Source organism: Pteropus medius, unplaced genomic scaffold (genome assembly GCF_902729225.1).
Source record: "Pteropus medius unplaced genomic scaffold, Ma_sr-lr_union100, whole genome shotgun sequence".
Classification (NCBI taxonomy): Eukaryota; Metazoa; Chordata; class Mammalia; order Chiroptera; family Pteropodidae; genus Pteropus; species Pteropus medius.
The window spans coordinates 8,499,286-8,517,529 of NW_024350927.1; the positions used below are offsets into that span (position 1 = coordinate 8,499,286).

Consider the following 18,244-nt stretch of genomic DNA (forward strand, 5'->3'; position numbering starts at 1 on the left):
TGCAGCCTGGGGACTTCCTCAAAGGCTTCAAGATGGTGCGTGCCGGGCCGCACACAGGCGGGGACAATGAGGCAGGGCTGGGGCTCCGATCCTATCCGCCTGTTACCCCAGCCTCCCCCAGAGCAGTGGCCCTGCTCGACCCCTAGTGGTCAGAGGCAAAGATTTCCGAGTCGATCGCCCGGGTTTGAACCCCACCCGGCTATCTTCCCTTGCTACCTGGCCGAGGGTGGTCTCTTTCTCCAAGGCTCAGTTATCTCATGTGGAAAACAGGGCTAATGAGGTTTGCCACCCGCTGGGGTGGTCGCAAAAGTGCAGTACGGAAGAGCTTGTACAGGGCCCGGCCCACAGGTAGCACAGGTAACCAGGTGTTCCTGTTCCGCCCTGCGCCAGTTCGGCTCCCTCTTCAAGCCCTACATACGATACTGCATGGAGGAGGAGAGCTGCATGGAGTACATGCGTGGCCTGCTGCGCGACAACGACCTCTTCCGGGCCTATGTCACGGTAAGGACAGGCCTGGCTGATGAGTAGGGCCACAGGGCGGTGGACCCACCCGGGCAGCAGGTGCGTAGTGGGCGTGGCCTGGGACCTGGGGCGGGGCCTGCCCTGAGCCCCGCCCCTGCCTCCCGCCACAGTGGGCCGAGAAGCACCAGCAGTGCCAGCGGCTGAAGCTGAGCGACATGCTGGCCAAGCCCCACCAGCGGCTCACAAAGTACCCTCTGCTGCTCAAGTCGGTGCTGAGGAAGACTGACGAGCCACGCGCCAAGGAGGCCGTCGTCACCATGGTAACCAGGGCGGCCAGTCGGGTCACCGTATGGCTCGCTGCCCCTCCCTGACTCTGGGCTTGAACCCGCCATCTCTCGCCCCCAGATCAACTCCGTGGAGCGCTTCATCCATCACGTGAACGCATGCATGCGGCAGCGACAGGAACGGCAGCGGCTGGCGGCAGTGGTGACCCGCATCGACGCCTACGAGGTGGTGGAGGGCAGCAACGACGAGGTGGACAAGGTGGGCGGCATGGCCCTGCTGGGAGGGATGAAGGGCCAAACTGGCAGACAGGGACTGCGCTGGAATCTCACTTGAGGACTCCTAGCTGGGATGGGGAGTCGTACCCTGACCTCTCCTACACCTGTCCCCCACCCCCAGCTCCTGAAGGAATTTCTGCATCTGGATTTGACAGCGCCCATCCCTGGCGCCTCCCCTGAGGAGACACGACAGCTGTTGCTGGAGGGAAGCCTGAGGATGAAGGAGGGGAAGGACAGCAAGGTAACTCGAGGGGCCACCCCACACCCAGGGTCCGTGTCCCATCCCCTCTTGCCCTGCAGGTTCGGACCACCCCTACCTGGGCATCTCCTGGACCCTAGTCACTGGTTTGTATCTGCCAAGTTAGTCAGGTGGCTACTCAAGAACTAGTGCCCTTGTCATGTGCTCTACAGTAACCCCCCCAAATAAATACATAAAATAAAGTAAAATCCAAAAAGAACTAGTGACCTTGTGCTCATATGAGGGATGATTATTTGCCTGGTGCTTACTCTTTACAAATGCAGCAGCATCACAGCCCACAGTGCCAGCCGTGCCCGTGTGGTGCCACATGAGTCCTGGTGGGAGGGAGGGGGCACGTTCCACGAGCAGGCCCGGGGACAGCCCAGACCCTTTCTAGAGCTTTTAATTCTTCAGGTGCTGTGTAACCCAGTGTCTGCAAATCATATTTTAAAATGACTTCCCTTTTCCTCTTTATTGTCAACTTTTATTTATTTTATTTATTTTTTACTTTTTAGACGAGGCAACCCTTGGCTGACCTCACAGATTGTAAGGACCTTGTCAGCTTACAATCCCTTATTTTTTTATTTTTTACTCCTACAGCACCTGATCTTCCTAGGCGGGCTCCCATCCAAGTACTAACCAGACCCGACCCTGCTTAGCTTCCGAGATCAGATGGGTTTGGGCTTGTTCAGGGTAGCTTGGCCGTAGACTACTGTCAGCTTTTAATTGACATAAATCACAAGTGTGTAGCTCGATGAAGGAAAACCATCTTTCTCTTCGTTTTAATTTTCCTCTCAGGTTCATGTGGGGGTGGAGCAGGGGAGGTGTTTGACAAAGTCTGAGTACCCCAAGGAGAGGGTATTACAGCAGACAGACAGCGGTCCCTGCCTAAGGCCCCAGGACTCTGGCCCTGACCCCCGGCCTGTCCTTCTCTCCCTGCCACCCTAGATGGACGTGTACTGTTTCCTCTTCACGGACCTGCTCTTGGTGACCAAGGCAGTGAAGAAGGCTGAAAGGACCAAAGTCATCAGGCCACCACTGCTGGTGGACAAGATCGTGTGCCGGGAGCTGCGGGACCCTGGTGAGGAGTCGGGCACCCCCTGCTCCTGGGGAAATGCTGTGATGGACAGGGGCCAGGGTCCTAGCTGACACTGATTTGAGCTCTTCCTAACCAGGCTCCTTCCTCCTCATCTACCTGAATGAGTTCCACAGTGCCGTGGGGGCCTACACATTCCAGGCCAGCGGCCAGGCGCTGTGTCGTGGCTGGGTGGACGCCATTTACAATGCCCAGGTGAGCGCAGAGTGGTGTGCCCGCGGGCAGGGCCACCTGGTGAGGGCTGCTGCTCACAGCCCATTCTGCCCCTGTGCACTGCCGCCCCCACCTGCAGAACCAGCTGCAGCAGCTGCGTGCGCAGGAGCACCCAGGCAGCCAGCAGCACCTGCAGAGCCTGGAAGAAGAGGAGGATGAGCAGGAGGAGGACGAGGAGGAGGACGAGGAAGAGGAAGGTGGGGAGAGTAGCACTTCGGCTGCCAGCTCGCCCACCATTCTGCGGAAAAGCAGCAACAGCCTGGACTCGCAGCACTGGTATGCTTGTCCGAGGCCACCCAGCAGGCCAGGGCGGGGCAGGCACTCCAGCCCAGGACTCCCAACCCCCAGGCCACGGACACTGGGCAGGGCCCACCCATGACCCCTTCCTCTGAATGGCTTTGTGTTGTGAATCCAGTAGAGGGTAGGGGTGGATTCTGTCTCTCACCGGAGTCCAGACGGTGATGGCGAATGATTTTAAACTTGACCGCCAACTCTGATTCATTAGTAGCTGCCCGGAGCTGAGCTGAGGACTCTTAGATTGTCTCCAGCAGGAAAGAGCTCTCTCTGTGCTGGTGACAGACGCCATTAACGTCTGTGTTGTGGGCACAGGGGTTGGCAGATCGAGTGCGAGTGCCACACGTTTGCCGTCTCAGCTTCGAGAAGGCAGAGGCTGTAGACCCACGTTGCTCAGCATGAGGCCTGCACCAGGCCAGCTCGGTTTCCTTTGCCTGGCCTGACTCTGTCCTCCCGGCCCCACAGTGCCTCAGACGGCTCCACGGAGACCCTGGCCATGGTCGTGGTGGAGCCTGGGGAGACACTGTCCTCTCCTGAGTTCGAGGGTGGCCCCTTCAGCTCCCAGTCGGATGAGACCTCTCTCAGTACCACTGCCTCTTCCGTCACGCCCACCAGTGAGCTGCTGCCCCTGGGCCCAGTGGGCGGCCGCTCCTGCTCCACGGACTCCGCCTATGGCACCCTCTCCCCCACCTCCTTGCAAGACTTTGTGACCCCGGCCCCTGTGACAGAGCCAGCGCCCCAGCCCCCAGAGTTACCACAAGCCCCTTCACCCCCACCCTCGCCTCGCCTCCGCCGCCGCACCCCTGTCCAGCTGCTGCCCCGTCTGCCCCACCTGCTCAAGTCCAAATCCGAGGCCAGCCTCCTTCAGCTGCTGTCAGGGACCACCACCCGTGGAGCGCCCCCAGCCCCCAGCCGCAGCCTATCGGAACTCTGTTTGGCCGCTACAGTCTCTGGCATTAGGACTCGGAGCTCCCCTCAGGAAGCTGGGCTCAGCTGGAATTACAGGGGGTCGCCAGTCCCTGGCAGTGGCCCCGAATTATCAGAGATGGGAGGCAGAACCAACTGCCTGGCTGGGGAGTCTGAACAACCCTCCAGGAGGAGCAGAGAGCTGCTCTTGGGGGCCTTGCCCCGGGTGCAGCCTGAGCCCCCGCCAGGGATCTCTGCCCAGCACAGGAAGCTGACGCTGGCCCAGCTCTACCGAATCAGGACCACCCTGCTGCTTAGCTCCACGCTCACTGCCTCGTGAGTGGCCCAACTGGGGTAGAGGGCAGGTGGCCCAGCGTGCTGACATTGGGGGCACTGTCATGCTGGGAGCAGATGGCATTCGGGGATGTGGATGGGAGAGGGAGCCTGAGGCCTGCCCCCAGGGCCTGGGTGCCTGTGGTGAGCAGCGGTGAAGGGACCTAAGGATTCCAGTGGGGAGGAGAGGGTGGCCAGAGCCCCTCTGAGTGGCATCAGCCAAGGAAGGACTGTCTCTCCCCTCCCCTTCCCTGCAGAGAGGTCTGAGCAGAGGGAGGCCCCCCAAGGGTGCCACTGACCACAGGACAGCAGACAGCATGCCTCCTGGGGTGTGCTGGCCCCTGTTCCAGCTACTGCCTTGTGTATACACAAGCCGGAGTGCCAGGCAGGACCCCGGCCACCGCCCCGGGCCCATTTGCACTTTGCCAGACTGGATGGGAGTGGAGAAGGGCTTGGCAGAGCCCCAGACCCAGGCTGCAGTACCCCTCAGGACCGCCCTGCCCCCGCCCCCGCCCCCACGGTCGCTACCTTCACTAACCTCCCTGCCACCCACACCTGCTGCTCCCCGAGGTCACCAGCTCCAGTCCCCTGGGTTGGTCTCCAGGGCAGCCCACCTCTACCCTCCTCTGACCCCAAATGGGACATCCCCCTGTCCTCACCCCACTTCTCTCCTTCCCAGTTCCACTGGCCACCCCAGGCTTGGGTTGGGCTCTGTGTAAAGTTGCGTATTTATTGAGCTTTTGATTTTTTTTATATAAAGACTTGTATATACTGCACTGGAAAGAGTCCTTGGCTTTGGAATCACCCCGTTTGGGATTCACAGGCACTTGCGCTCCTGTCCCCCTCCATCTGTGGTGGGGCATGGCTGGAAGAGACCCTGGGAAGCAGAAGTGAATTCAAGGGGCAGAGGTCACCAGACCAGCACCCCAAGATCAACCCCTGTCCCATAGCCAGCACTTCGCCATTGGAGCCCCCACGATTGCCTCTCCCCAGAGTGCCTCAGAGGGCTCTGCCCCCCGGCCACCCCATGGGCTTTTGCCAGGGTGGGCTGCATATCTCAGGTTCTACTGGGAGTGCTCCCTAGGACTGCCCTGGGGGGGCCTGTACCCACAAGCGCATAGTATCTGGGGAGGGTGGGTCTCCCGCCTGGCAGTGAGGCCCAGAGGGAGGGAAGTCACTTCACTTGGAAGTGGCGGTCTTAGAACCCAGGCGTCGGAACCGCCGGCCCCCTGCCCTGTGCGCCCCTTGTTACCTGAAGGCCGCCCCGCCCCAGGTGAGCTCAGGTGTGAGGGGCGTGGTGGCCTGCGGGCTCCGTTGCGGGGAACCCCCCCCGCGGGCCCCGCCCCAGCGCTCACCTCGGAGGCGGGGTCACCGGTGCGGCGCGGGGCGGGCCTTGCGGCGACTGGCTGGGCGCTGGGCCGGAACCGTGGCGGGCAGAGCGGGCGGAGCGGGGAAGCCCCTAGCCGCGCACGCTGGCTCCGTGGGCCCGTCCCGTCGGCGGGCCCAGAGCGGCGGCGCCAGCGCCATGGAGCGGCAGCCGGGGGCCCGCGCGGCGGCGGTGGTGGCGGCGGTGAGCGGGGACATGGGGAGCGGCCGGGAACCTCGCCTGGGCCTGGGTCCCCTATGCAGCGAAGAAGGGGGCCCTCGGCCAGTCTCTGCTCCCTGCCTCGCTGGAGGTTGGGCCGGCCCTCCCGCTTCCGACCTAGTTAGAGGTTCAGCCGGGGCGGGGCCCATCCGCTGGGAGGAAGCATCCTCCCAGGCGCACGAAAGGTCTGGGGGCCCCGGGGCAGAGAAAGATCAGGGTCCCCCCACCACCCTAGGAAGAGCGCAGGTGGGGGTGGGACCGCCTGATTCTGCCCCCAGGGGAGCTGTGAGAGGGGCTGGCAGGAGATGGTGTGGGTCAAGACGCTGCTGCTTCCAAGCCTGGCCCGTGCCCTGGGGGCAAGGAAGTGAGTCTCACCTCACCACCCTTCTGCTCAAGAACCCAAGAAGGGGGCTGCTCTGAGGGCAGATGTTGGGGCTTCTGAAGTTGAGACGGGGCAGCCCAAGGCCCGGAACGGGGCAGCCCTGCCGATAGCCAGCAGCCCCTGTCCCCCAGGCTCTCCTCCTCGTGGTGCCGGGCACCCAGGGCGGCACTCCCAGCCTCAGGTGTGACTGCGCCCGCAACTCACAGAAGAGGAGTGGCCTTTTCTGTTGCAGGGGCTGTCCGGCAGGTGAGTGGCTGAGGAGGTGTGTGGGGAGAAGTGAGGACAGACCTGGGGGAGTCAGGCAGGGGTGGGGAGAGGTGGCAGGCAGGCCAGGGATGGGGTGAGCGGATGCTGGGAGAGAAATGGGGAGCCAGAGATGGGAAGGGTGGGAGAGGCAGATGGAGGCCCTTGTTGGCCATCTGAGCCGTCTGGGTTCTACAGGGCATTACCTGGCGGGCCCCTGCACAAAGCCTTGTGGCAACATCACCTGCCTTCCGTGCCCCCCGGGGACCTTCCTGGCCAGGGAGAACCACCACGAGACCAGCTGTGCCCGCTGCCTGGCCTGTGATGAGCAGGGTGAGGGGCTGCCCAGTCAGTGCTCAGTGGGGACAGGAGTGGCCAGGGGCTTTCTGAAGGAAGTGGCTGGCTTGGGCCCCACCTCCGGGTTTGAGAGCCCTGCGCCCACCCGTGTCAGCCCCTCCACCTGGGTCCTGCTTCAGGACGCCTTTGCATTCTCTCTTCCTAGTGACTTTCCTGTCTCGGAGCACAGCTCTCTGATCGGCCATGCTTCTCTCTCTTTTGAGCTACCCTTGTCTCCGTTCTTTGGGGGGAGGGGAGTCTGCCCTACCTCTCCATAGGGTCTCTGCCCCTAACGGCCTCTGCTCTGCCCATGTCCCTGCATCCCCCACCAGCTTCCCAGGTGGCCCTGGAGAACTGCTCAGCACTGGCAGACACCCACTGCGGCTGCAAGCCAGGCTGGTTCATGGACTGCTTGGTCCCGCAGTGCATCGGCAACTCCCCCTTCCACTGCCACCCATGCCTAGACTGCGGGGCCCTGCACCGCCACATGTGGGTGACTTGTGAGTACCCCTGATACGGACGCTCTACCCCCGCCCCCCTCTCTGCTTCCTTCTCTTCCATCTTGACCCACACCATCTCTTGGGCTGCAGGTTCCAGCAGAGACACCGACTGTGGGACCTGTCTGCCTGGCTTCTATGAATATGGCAACAGCTGTGTGTCCTGCCCCACGTAACTTCCTGGCTGCCCTGGGCTGGGGGAAGGGAGACTGGGAGCAGAGTGGGGGTCCAGGGGCACCGAGGAAGGAGCTTGGCCCTATGGTGGGTGGGCCCCGCTTCAGGCAAACATTGTATAGCGGAGAGAAATCCGGATTCACTTCTGCCTGATAAATAAGGATCCTTCAGTAATCCTTCCAGGTGTGCACTAAAATAGGCTGTGTCACTCACGGAGAGAGTCACACTGATATAGTTTCAAAACTTGGGCTGAGATTCAGGACTTGCCACTTATTCTCTGGGGGATCTTGGGCAAGTTATTTCACCACTCTGATCTGTGGCTTCCCCATCTGAACATAGGGACGTTAGTAGGGCCACCCCGGAGCATCTACCATTTCCAGACACTTTTCCAGGTGCTAGGGATACCACAGGGAACAAAACAGGCAAATCCCAGTCCTTATGGAGTTGACATTCTAGTGCCCCTCAACCTGGTCCAGAAGCAGTTCGATGAAGAGTGGTGTTGATATTGTTACTGGGGACACAAAAGTGATATTTCAGCAGTACTTTGAGAACATCCTTGGATAGAGCGAAGCTCCAGGGGAGGAAGGGCCTTCAGGATGGAGACACTGTCAGGCAGTCCTGGGTAACCCTTCCGGTGCGTAGGCCCTCACCCCGCATCCAAGCCCTCCCCTTGCAGGAGCACCCTCTGGAGCTGTCCTGAGCCCTGTGCGGCTGTCTGTGGCTGGAGGCAGAGTAGGTGGCGTGCTCGGGACACAAGTGGGTGAGCTGGGATGGGCCAAGGGGAGGTCGGGGAGTGACCGCCACCCACCAGCTGCTCTTTCAGTGTTCTGGGTCCAGGTGCTCCTGGCAGGCCTGGTGGTCCCACTCCTTCTTGGTGCTACCCTGACCTATGTATATCGCCACTGCCAGCCCTGCAAGACCATGGTTCCCGGTAAGTGTGTGCGTGCACACACGCACTCCTAGGGGCCTGGGGTCAGGCTGGGTAGCCCAGAGCCCACTCAGCCTCGATGCAGGGAGAGAAACTGAGGGAGGGAGTGCTGGTGTGTGTGTGTGTGTGCGTGCAGAGAAACCCAGGAGGGGCTGGACCAGCACCCAGGTCCAGGAGCCCTGACTGGTTGCTGGTTAGACTCTCGTCTCTCTCAGCAGATGGAGCTGGGATGGACGCCCTGAACCCCCTGCCGGTAAGAGTCTCAGTAATGTTCTGGAACTAGGCGAGCAAGCCCTAGGCCTCACCCTTCTGCAGCTGAGAGGTTGGGCCTTCTTATAACTCATGGTCCCCAGGGTGTGTCACAGTGGCTGGAACAGAGTAGACTTGAGGAACCCACGTGCAAAGTTAGCAGTGAGTCAGAGCAGCACAGTGCCTGTCCCCAAGTAGCTGGCAGTCCGTTGGGGTCCAGACAAGTAAACAGGAGCTAACAGTTCGGTGGATGAGTGTCCTTATGGTGCGGGCAGGGGCAGGGTACTTCAGGCAGAGGACATAGCTCTTCCAATGGCCAGGCGAGAAAGCATGGCCGACCTGAGGGAGACGGCAGTGGGCGATGTTTGCTGGTGAGAGACCCCAGCCGAGGGGCCTTACTAGGTAGGCAGGGCTGACCTAGGTCCTCTTGTGGCTTCCAGGCCACCCACCTCTCACCCCCAGACTGTGCCCACACCCTTCTGGTGCCACCCAGCATCAGTGAGAAGGTCTGCACTGTCCAGTTGGTAGGCAACAGCTGGACCTCTGGCTCCCCCCAGACCCAGGAAGCGACCTGCCCGGAGGTGCCATGGTCCTGGGACCAGCTGCCCAGCAGAGCTCTTGGTAAGGGACCTCAGTGGCCTGAGAGCTGACTGCATTGTCCTAAGTCCCAGGTGAAAAGCTATGGTTTCCTGAGGTGCCACTTGCCCACTTCCCCTCTCCTAAGGGACCTGGTGGACCTCCCTGCCTGGGTACCAGGCCCTGCCCCTTGGCTACAGCCCAAATTCCCACTGGGTCTCTCTGGCCTGCCCCAGGCCTGCCGATGCCACCTGCGCCTTCACCAGCAGCCGTGGCCTCGCTCCAGCCAGGCCCGCAGCTCTACGACGTGATGGACGCGGTGCCCGTGCGGCGCTGGAAGGAGTTCGTGCGCACTCTGGGGCTGCGCGAGGCCGAGATCGAGGCCGTGGAGGTGGAGGTCGGCCGCTTCCGCGACCAGCAGTACGAGATGCTCAAGCGCTGGCGCCAGCAGCAGCCCGCGGGCCTGGGCGCCATCTACGCGGCCCTGGAGCGCATGGGACTGGATGGCTGCGCGGAAGATCTGCGCAACCGCCTGCAGCGTGGCTCATGACGCGGGGCCCACCTGCCAACTGGGGGCTCTGGGGGCCCTCGCAGAAGCCCTAAGTACCGTTACTTATGCGTGTAGACATTTTATGTCACTTATTAAGGTTCTGGCACGGCCCCGCATAGAGGCGCCAGCCGGCCTCTCCCTGCACACCCCCAGGGTTCTACTTAAGGCAAAGAAGCATAAAGGAACATCGGGCGGGGGTCAAGAGACTGCGCCGCTGTTTCTCGGCCTGAGTTTGGCTGGGGCCTTGGTATTAAATCTGTGAAGAAAAGCTGCTTGGTGTTTCCGCAGGGCCGGGGTGTTAAGTGGCCTGGGCTTAGTTTCCTGGAGGCATCGAAAGGGCCGGAAGTCTTGCCGCCCGGGTTATGGGACCCACGGTGGGGACCAGAGTGGCCCTGAGCGCCCAAGCCCGCCCCTCCCACTCCGCTGTGGCTCAGTCACCCCCGAGAGGGAGAGGAAGTCGGCTACCGCGAGCTAGAGTGAACTAGAGTGAACGTAAGCCCCAGGCGGCTTTGAGAGCTTTAATGGGAGTGCGCGACGGCGGGACGCGGGAGGCGGCGGGGGAAGACAGGTTCGGGGCCCCCGGTGTTCCACTCACTCCAGCAGGGCAGTGACAGGGTCCAGGGAGCTCGGGGCCTGGCTGGGACGGCGCGCAGACACCACCGGAGGGAGGTGGAGGCAGAGGTGGGGGCCCAGGAACGGCAACTCCGTCCCGACGGGCAGTTTGCAGTTTTCGTCGTTTCTGGTAAACAAATGACTGAGAGGAAACCCTCGGCGGGGATGGGAAATGCGGCTGGGGCTGAGCCGGGCGCATATCTGGGTCAGGGAGGGAGGAAAACCCCTTCCCCGAGCGCGGGGCCTGCCTCCGCCCAGGATGCGCCAGCGACGCGGGTTCCGGGGTGCGGGGGAGGGGGCTGCAGTTCAGCGTACGCCCCAAAGGAAAACAAAGCCACCACCCACGGGCCTAGGAACAGCTCTGCACAAGCTGACATTAAATGGACATGCAAATGTATGTAAATAGGCATGCAAATAAGCAGCATCTTTTGCGTCAACGACTTGGGCACTTTTTCTGGGCGACTGCAGCGGTGGGCGAGCTTCAGCGGCGCACGGGCTGGGGATGCGAGGGCCAGGGTGGGGGTCAGGGAGGGGATCCAGCGCGGGAGGGGTGGGCGGAGCGGCCCTTCTGTCCGGGTCCGACAGGCCAGGGCGGGGGTTGTCCCCTACCACCCGGAACTCGCGAGCATGCTGACAGGAAAGCTGCTTCTAGTACTTAGCGATGTCCCCCTTCTTCAGGATGATCTGTCGCTGCCAGGGCGCCAGCTTGGTCTCGTCGTAGCCCAGCGTCCGCAGTTTCTCGGACTGCTCTTTTTCCCGCTGCATCTCCTCCTGTTTCTGTCGCTCCGCCTCTTTCCTAGGCATGGAGTCGGGGCAAAACCACAAGCAGGGATGAGGGTGGGCCAGGCATGGTGGGGGCTCACAAGTGGTTACTAATGGCAGAGGCTGGGATGCTTAATTCGTAGGCAGGGCAGTGAGTTCTATGGGCAGAAGGGCTAGGTGACTGGGGAGGGGCTGGGTTAGGAGCCATGCAGGCAGCAGGATTGCTGGGGACAGATTGGGGTCATTGGGGCACTCATAGGAACTGGGAGAGGAAGAGGCTGTGGCTGGGTTACTGCTGGCTCCTGGTGTTACTGGAAACAGGTTCTGGGTCACAGTGTGGCAGAGGCGGGGTGGTTATGAGGGCAGGGGATATTATTGGGGCTAGGACCTGAGTTACTGGGGACTGGGGTTGGGCTGCTGGAGGGCAAAGGGACCACATTATTGGAAGACAGAGACTGGGTAATTAGGGACAAGTTATTAGAACATGGGGACTATATCTGTACTGCTGACAAGGTAGCTCCTCAGCACATGTGGCTTTTGAGTGTCTGAAATGTCAGGATTGAAACGTATTGCAGGTGTAAGATGCACATGATATCTCAGAGACAGAGTTAATAAAGAGTGTAGAAAACGTCTCATTAATACTTTTTCTATTATATACTGAAATATGTAATTTCAATTGAAGTAATAATTATTGAAATACGTAATTGAATTTTGATATATTTTGATTATATATTATATACTATGAAGTTCACCTATATATATTTTTTTCAACTTGGCTGCTAGAAAGGTTAACATTACATATGTGGCTCACATTATATTTCTATCAGACAGCACTGGGCTACATTAATGAGGGCAGAAACTAAGTTTGAGGGAAAGGTGATCAAGGTGTGGATACTGAGGTTGGGTTACGTGCAGAGGAGAAAGGCTAGGTTAGTGGGAGATGAGAGCTAGGTAACTGGGGACGTGGTTTATTATAGCTAGACTCTGGGGGACAGAAGCTAAGTTACTGGGGGAGAGGGGCCAGATGCTGTTGGGAGCACAGAGGCTGTGCTAAGGGCTGTGTGACAAGGGGATGCACTGAAGACGGGGCTGGATGAAGGGACGGAAGGACAAGCCTCTGGGACTGGGTGTTGGGAGGGGAGGCAGGTCTGGCCCAGCCCCACACTCACCGCTTCTGCTCCCTAGAAGGAAAACGAGACAGCATTAGTTGGCGCTACCATCTCAGAAACATGACCAAGATACCCTGCCAGGCCCGCATCTTTCGGACTCCCAACTCACCTCTCCTCTTCTAGCTTCTTCCGCAGGAGGTCCCGCCTCCAGGCAGGCATGCTGGCCAGCCGGGCCTCCTCCTCCTCCTCCTGAAACACAAGCACAAAGCTTTAGGGTCAGTGTGGACTGGGAGGTAGGGAGCCAAAGGGGGTGCACCCCCAACCTGGGGCACCTGCTTAAGTCAAGGACAATGGCACACAGATAGGGTTGCAGGAAGAGACTCTTTTGATGTCATTCTACAGGGCAAATGGATGAAGGTATCTGGCCACAGCTCCCTTGGAGGAGGCCTCCTGTCCTCCCACCCAATAACAGGCCCGTGTCCGAGGTGGCGCCAGGGAGGTCAGAGCAGAGAGGCAGTTAGATGATGGCTCCAGGCCTGTGACCCAGAATCTTTGGGCGGATCCATACTTGGGCCCCCCTAGGCTCTGCCAGCTTAGAGTGGCTCAGGCTGCCCCCTGGTTCCACTGTGACTTTCTGGTCCACGCCTGTCCTATTCCCAAACGGAGTAGATACCAGCTCTACAACTGTGCGCTGCTGTGACATTTGTGTGTGGGGGGAGGGCATCCAACACAGGCAGCTTACAGCAAAGAGTTTTATTACTTTCATGTTACAGCGGAGAACATGTCACACAGAACACTGCACACGTGGCTCCCGTGACCTCGGCCAAAGAGGTAGCTGTGAACTCCAGTTAAAAAAACAAAGAGAGAAAGAGAACCACAGAGCCCCAAGGGGGACCCACAGTCCCTCCTCAGAGGGGCTGCTCCTTCCACCTGGCTCCAGGAAGAGCCAGGCAAGGCTGTGTAGGGCCAGAGGGGGACCCCTGGTTTGCCCTGTGCAATGCCCAGCCTATTCCATCCAGCTCCCACATCCGCTATGATGGGACCTCAAAGACTGAGGCAGCCTGGTCCTGGCATTCTGGGTTTTCCAAGGCCACCGTCCTGGGTTCTTCCTGCCCGCTTCTGGCGTCTGGAGGGCATCAGACAGGCGTCCAGGCCCGGGTTAAGATGCTTGAGGGTAAATTCCGAATTCTGCTGCTCAGATGTCAAAAAGCTCTGCCTCCTTCTCCTTCCAGAAGGAGAAGCTGCGGTCGATGTAGCGGCAGATGTCCTCATTGCTGAACTCACCCATCTCAGACACCAGCTCCAGGGGGTCTTCAGCGGGAGTTTGGGAAGTAGGAGGGTTCAAGGTGGGGGGAGGCGCAGCTGGCGGGGGTGTGGGCGGGGGCTGCGGCGCAGGGGCGGGGGCCTCGGGCTGCCCCTCTGGCCAGTCCTGCGTCTGAGCCGCAGCGGCCGCTGGCTCCCTCTCCTCCTCCTCCTCTTTCTCCTCTCGCTCCTTCTCGGCCTCTTCCTCCCAAGCCGGATTAGCCTCTGGGCCGTCTCCGAAGAATTGGCGCCTGAGGTCCTCAAAGCCGTCGCTCCAGCCACGCCGGCCGGCCTCGACCTCCTCGAGCACCACGCGGTGGAAGAGGCGGATGAGCTCCCACGGGTGGCTGCCCAGCCGGTCGAACATCTCGTAACACAGCAGGTGGCGGAATTTGCGCTCTTCGCGGCTCAGGCCCATCTCGAGCAGCTGGAAGTAGCCCAGCATGAAGAGGTCGAGCGTGAGGCTGTCGTAGCGCCGGGGCGCGCCGCCGTCCAGGGGAGGTAGGAAGTGCTCAGGCCAGTACAGGCCGTGTGCCAGGCCCGGGCCGCGGGGCTGGTGCGCGGGCACCTGCCGCAGCAGGCTCCGCCAGTGGCCCAGCAGCTTACCCACCACCTGCCGCTGCTTCAGCAGGCGGAGCAGCCGCTCGTCGGGACCGTCACCCTCTAGCGGCTGGGGAACGTCCGTCGCCTCTGGGAACTCAGGGGCAGGCCCGGCGCCCGCGGCCACCACGCGGGGCAGTAGTCTGCGCAGGCGCGCCTGAGCCCTGCGCCCGGGGCCGCGGAAAGTCCACTTGCGCCAGTGCTCCAGGAAGAGGTAGACGATGCGCTCCTTGCGCATGTCAATGTAGTCCTGGACGCCGAGCAGCTCCGTGGGGAATGGCGGCCTGCGCGCCAGCTGCTCCGGCTCGGGTAGCGCCGCCTGGCGGCCTGGCGCCTCGGTCGCGCCCAGGGCGCCTAGAGGCTCCCCTGCGAGCCACGGGCCGTTGGTGGCGGTGGCGGTCGGCTCACCGGGGCCAGCCTCCACATAGTCCTCCTCGAGGATGGGCGCACGGCCTGGGGCGCCGGCGGGAAGCGAGAGCTTGCGGCGCGGGCCGGGCGGGGGCGGGGGCGCGGAGCCCTGGGCGCGCAGCTCGTAGGCGGCGCGGAGGTGCTGCACCGAGACGCCACATTCGAGGATCTCGCGCGCCACGGCCTCACGGCACCAGCTGAGCGAGTGAGAGCGGCCCAGGCAGAGCGGACCCGGACGCCAGGGCGCGTCGGGCAGCGGCGCCAGCGGCTGGCCGGTGTCGGCAGCCAGCAGCTCGGCCAGGTGCGCAGGCCGGCCGCCCAGAGTGGCCAGCAGCGTGGCCATGCTCTTGAGCAGCGTGGAGATCTTACTGCACCAGGCGGGCAGGCTGGCGGCGCGGCCGTGCATGCGGCGTGGGTCGACGGTGAAGCGCGGGGCCGACAGAGCAGCGGAGATGGGCAGCAGCTGCTCCAGCTCCAGCTCCAGCTGCTCCAGGCGCGCCTCCAGCTTCTGTGCTTTGTGCAGCACCTGTAGGTTCTCAATTTGCTGCTCGATGCGGAGGATGTCAGCCTCGGTCATGAGCTCGCCGAAGGGCCCAAGGATGCCGTTGTGCTCGCGGGAGTACCTCCAGCCCTCGCGGGGGTAGCAGCACGAGCTGGCCGCAGTCAGCTAAGGCGGGGAAGACAAGAGAGGGGAGGGAGGCGGGTCTCCCTCTGGCCCGGCTCCCGCGGCGGCCGCCGGGGGGCGCCCTTTGCATGTCCCAGGTGGTGTAATGGCTCCGCCGGGCTGAGTTTGCAGGGACCAGCCGCGCCTGGCCGGCGGGCGATTACGCTGAGACGAAGCTTCGGCCCAGGCCGCCGCTCCGGGCTCTGGGCAGTGTCCACTTTGGTCGTTGGTGAGGACACAGCCGGTCGTTGGGAACTCTTGCAGAGGCAGGGCGGGTAGACGGGGGCTTCTCGCCTGGTTTGGTTGCTCATTACACCACCGAAGAACATGCAAAAGGCATCGAAGCTTTGACGAACATGGCGGCCCTCTCCTACCTCATTTAAGGTCTGCGATTTTGAAGCCAAATCTCAGCGAGGCCTCTCCTCGCCCCAGACTGATGGGCGCCCCTCAAGCTCCCCTGTGGCCCAATCCCTCTCTGCCCACCATGTCAGTGTTTTTGTGCTGAAGGAGAGGAGCTTAAAGAGGCCGAAGCCGTGGCTTCCAATCCTACCCCCCACCCCCTCACCTCTGGAATAAGAAGACCGTTTAGAGAGCTAGGCTCGCCAGGCTCTTCTTACAATCTTATTCCTCAATTTGATTCACCTCTAAGTTGCTACTTTAGTGCCAGGCTTTTCCAGCCTCCGCACAGGCTTGGCAATTCATCCTGACCCACCACAGTCCCCACATACAAACACCAGATGCCACTTCCCAGCTTAAGCCCCGTCCCAGGCTCCCCACTGCTCCAAGAGGAAGTCCATTTCCTTCAAGGCCAGGCTATGATCTGACCCCTACTGAGCTCTGCAGCTCCACCCCTCCCATAGGAGTCACAAAGCCACACCCACTCTGGCTCCCATACCTTCCCTGTCCTGCCTGCTTGTCCTTTGTCCGCCTCTTCCCCATCACCTCTTGCTCATCTTCCAAGTCTACCTTAGACCTCACTGTCTCCTTCCCTAACACAGCCCCCAGCCCAAAGAGGATGGTGGGCTTAGGGCTGCTCCAGTCCGCTGCGTGCCTCACCGCAACACTGCCCATATTGTAACAGCCCAGATATTTGGGGGCACTTATCACTCTAGTAAGGTGCTGTGTTTGCTTGTTGGTCATCCCCCTGCCTCCCTCCTGCAGCCCCCTCTAGAGCAGTCCCTGACATATTCCGTGAATCCCCAGAGGCTACAACAGTGCGTGGCACATAGACCGCCCCCAGGGAACGTTTGTTGAATGGGTCAATAGCAAACCATCCTGCCAGCCACTGATGATCGACCTATCTGACGGATAAGGAAACTGAGGCTAGATGAGGCTCTGTATCAGCGGCTGGAAGGTGGCGATACAGAGAAAGAGCCCAGGCCAGTCTGTGACCGAAAGCCTCCTGAATCAGAGTGTGGTCCCTGGACCAGCATGGTCAGCCTCACCCAGGAGCTCGTGGCAGAACCTCAGCCCCACCAGAGCTCGGGAATCAGAACAGGCATTTTTATGAGACCCGAGGCTGCTGGCGTGGAGGTGGTGGAGGAGAGAGAGGTCGTCTAACCCTGAGTTTCCCCAAAGGTAATAGGAGTTGCCTGAGGTTGAAGGGCCCATGATATGCTGGGGCGATGGGGGAGAGGGCAATGGGCTGTGGACCCAGGTGCAGACCCCGGGGCTCTCTGGGAAGCCCCACCCCGCCCACCTTCCGCCTCTGCTCCTCTTCCTCTTGCATCTTCAGCTGCAGCTTGCGAACCATCACCTGGCGCTTCCACTCGGGGATGGGCCGGCCCTGCTCGTCGTGCGTGGGGATGAGCGCCTCCACGTCGAGCTGCACGCCGGGCGCAGGGGTGGCGGGCGGCGCCGGCGCCAAGCTGCCGTTGAGCAGGGGCTGGGGTCCCGCAGCCGGCGGGGTAGGGCTCCGGGCCCGAGACGGTGCGGGCGACGCTGGCGGCAGCGGTGAGTCGGGCTGCCGGGAGAAGCGGCGGGGCTGAGCGCAGGCGGGCGCGCGGGGAGCCAGGGCGCAGGCGCCTGTCAGACCGCCTACCTGCGGGGCGGACTGGCCGCTGCCGGAGAACACCGTGGTCAGACCCTTGCTCTGCGGAGTCGGCTTCAGACTCTTGCCCGCCTTGATCTCAGCCAATAGCTCCGAGTTGTCACCCGTCGGGGACATCATGTTGAAAGACTTAGTGCCTGCGCGGAGGCAGGAAAGAAGGCGATGGTCGGGGACCGAGCCTCATCCCTGACGCCCCCTCCCCTCTGCCCCCCCTCCCACCGCAAGTCAGGGCAGGCTGGGAGCCTTCCCTTGGGCCCAGAGGGCAGCAATCCAGAACCCAGCCCGCGGGCAGCTCGGCTCTCGGGTCCCCAGAAGCGAGTCGCTCGCAGCCGCGGGGCCCCACCATTCTCCCAGCCCTACTCACTGAGCGTGGAGCCCCCGCCCGGAGGCCCCTGGGAGTTCATGATGGCTCTTGGACCGGCCCTGGGGATTCTACTGAGTGTCTCCGCCTGGCGCACTGACTGCTCAGCTCCAAAACACTACCTGGGACCAGCCCCCCGACCTTTGTTCCGGGTTCCCTGGCTCAGTCTGCCAGGGTGGAGTCTCCCTTCGGCCTTCTCTCTACATCAGCAAAGCCCAGTGACCCTTGGACTGAGTCACTTGAGCTTCTAGGGCTATTCGAACTAGGGACCCTGGGCACTACAAGCTAGCCAGTCCCCTCCCCGCTAAAAACCCACGGACAGATGCACATGCGGACACACTGGTTGCAAGCCCGGAGCACACTTATGGCAAAGCACTGCTCTGCTCTGCGGGACCCAGGACAGATGAGCCCTTACTAAGGATATGGGGTGGGGGCACCGTGGGAGGGCCACGGCAGAGGTAACATGCAAATGCCTGAAGCAGAGTTTGCATTTTTCAACTAGGCCAGCGGAGGTGACTGGGGTTTGGGGCGGGTTGTCTTTAGAGCCCGAGGATGGAGTGAGGGGGACAAAACAAGCAGCCAGCCCCTGGGTTCCCCAGGCTGGGGATCCCAGAGCAGTAGAAGGAGGAAGGAACCATTAGCTGGATGCAGAGTTCATGCACGCAGGTGCGGTGGGGCTGAGAGGGTCAGTGTGGGGTGGGAGGCCCCGCCTGCGGCATCCAGGACCCTCCGCCTGATGGCCCCTGGCCCTTCC

General features: G+C 61.6%; 3 protein-coding genes and 1 pseudogene across 14 annotated transcripts in view; 2 read left to right on the top strand and 2 right to left on the bottom strand.

Annotated features, from left to right (window-relative positions):
* Window positions 1–4,878, top strand: part of PLEKHG5 (pleckstrin homology and RhoGEF domain containing G5) — a 24,317-nt gene extending 19,439 nt beyond the window's left edge. Inside the window, exons 12-20 of the mRNA XM_039842032.1 lie at window positions 6–35; window positions 391–501; window positions 633–782; window positions 868–1,005; window positions 1,144–1,263; window positions 2,209–2,341; window positions 2,436–2,551; window positions 2,649–2,845; window positions 3,329–4,878. Of these exons, the coding sequence (XP_039697966.1) occupies window positions 6–35; window positions 391–501; window positions 633–782; window positions 868–1,005; window positions 1,144–1,263; window positions 2,209–2,341; window positions 2,436–2,551; window positions 2,649–2,845; window positions 3,329–4,109 (1,776 nt within the window). The 3' untranslated portion in view covers window positions 4,110–4,878. The remainder of the gene's footprint in view (window positions 1–5; window positions 36–390; window positions 502–632; window positions 783–867; window positions 1,006–1,143; window positions 1,264–2,208; window positions 2,342–2,435; window positions 2,552–2,648; window positions 2,846–3,328) is intronic.
* On the bottom strand, window positions 1,852–1,970 carry LOC120585904 (uncharacterized; annotated as a pseudogene).
* Window positions 4,879–5,016: 138 nt separating the features above from the next.
* On the top strand, window positions 5,017–10,145 carry TNFRSF25 (TNF receptor superfamily member 25). Of its 12 annotated transcripts, none has more exons than XM_039842342.1 (10): window positions 5,017–5,672; window positions 6,201–6,315; window positions 6,511–6,645; window positions 6,981–7,148; window positions 7,239–7,317; window positions 7,996–8,051; window positions 8,131–8,250; window positions 8,463–8,500; window positions 8,937–9,117; window positions 9,309–10,145. In XM_039842342.1, the coding sequence occupies exons 1-10, from the start codon at window positions 5,628–5,630 to the stop codon at window positions 9,620–9,622; spliced, it is 1,251 nt and encodes a 416-aa protein (XP_039698276.1). In that variant the 5' UTR covers window positions 5,017–5,627; the 3' UTR covers window positions 9,623–10,145. The 12 variants fall into 12 exon arrangements, with proteins under 12 accessions (XP_039698276.1, XP_039698275.1, XP_039698280.1 ...); XM_039842341.1 differs by having other exon boundaries at window positions 9,359–10,145; XM_039842346.1 differs by having other exon boundaries at window positions 9,054–9,117; window positions 9,359–10,145.
* Window positions 10,126–18,244, bottom strand: part of ESPN (espin) — a 30,559-nt gene continuing 22,440 nt past the window's right edge. Inside the window, 5 exon segments of the mRNA XM_039842339.1 lie at window positions 10,126–11,030; window positions 12,166–12,177; window positions 12,275–12,354; window positions 16,779–17,042; window positions 17,121–17,266. Of these exon segments, the coding sequence (XP_039698273.1) occupies window positions 10,883–11,030; window positions 12,166–12,177; window positions 12,275–12,354; window positions 16,779–17,042; window positions 17,121–17,266 (650 nt within the window). The 3' untranslated portion in view covers window positions 10,126–10,882.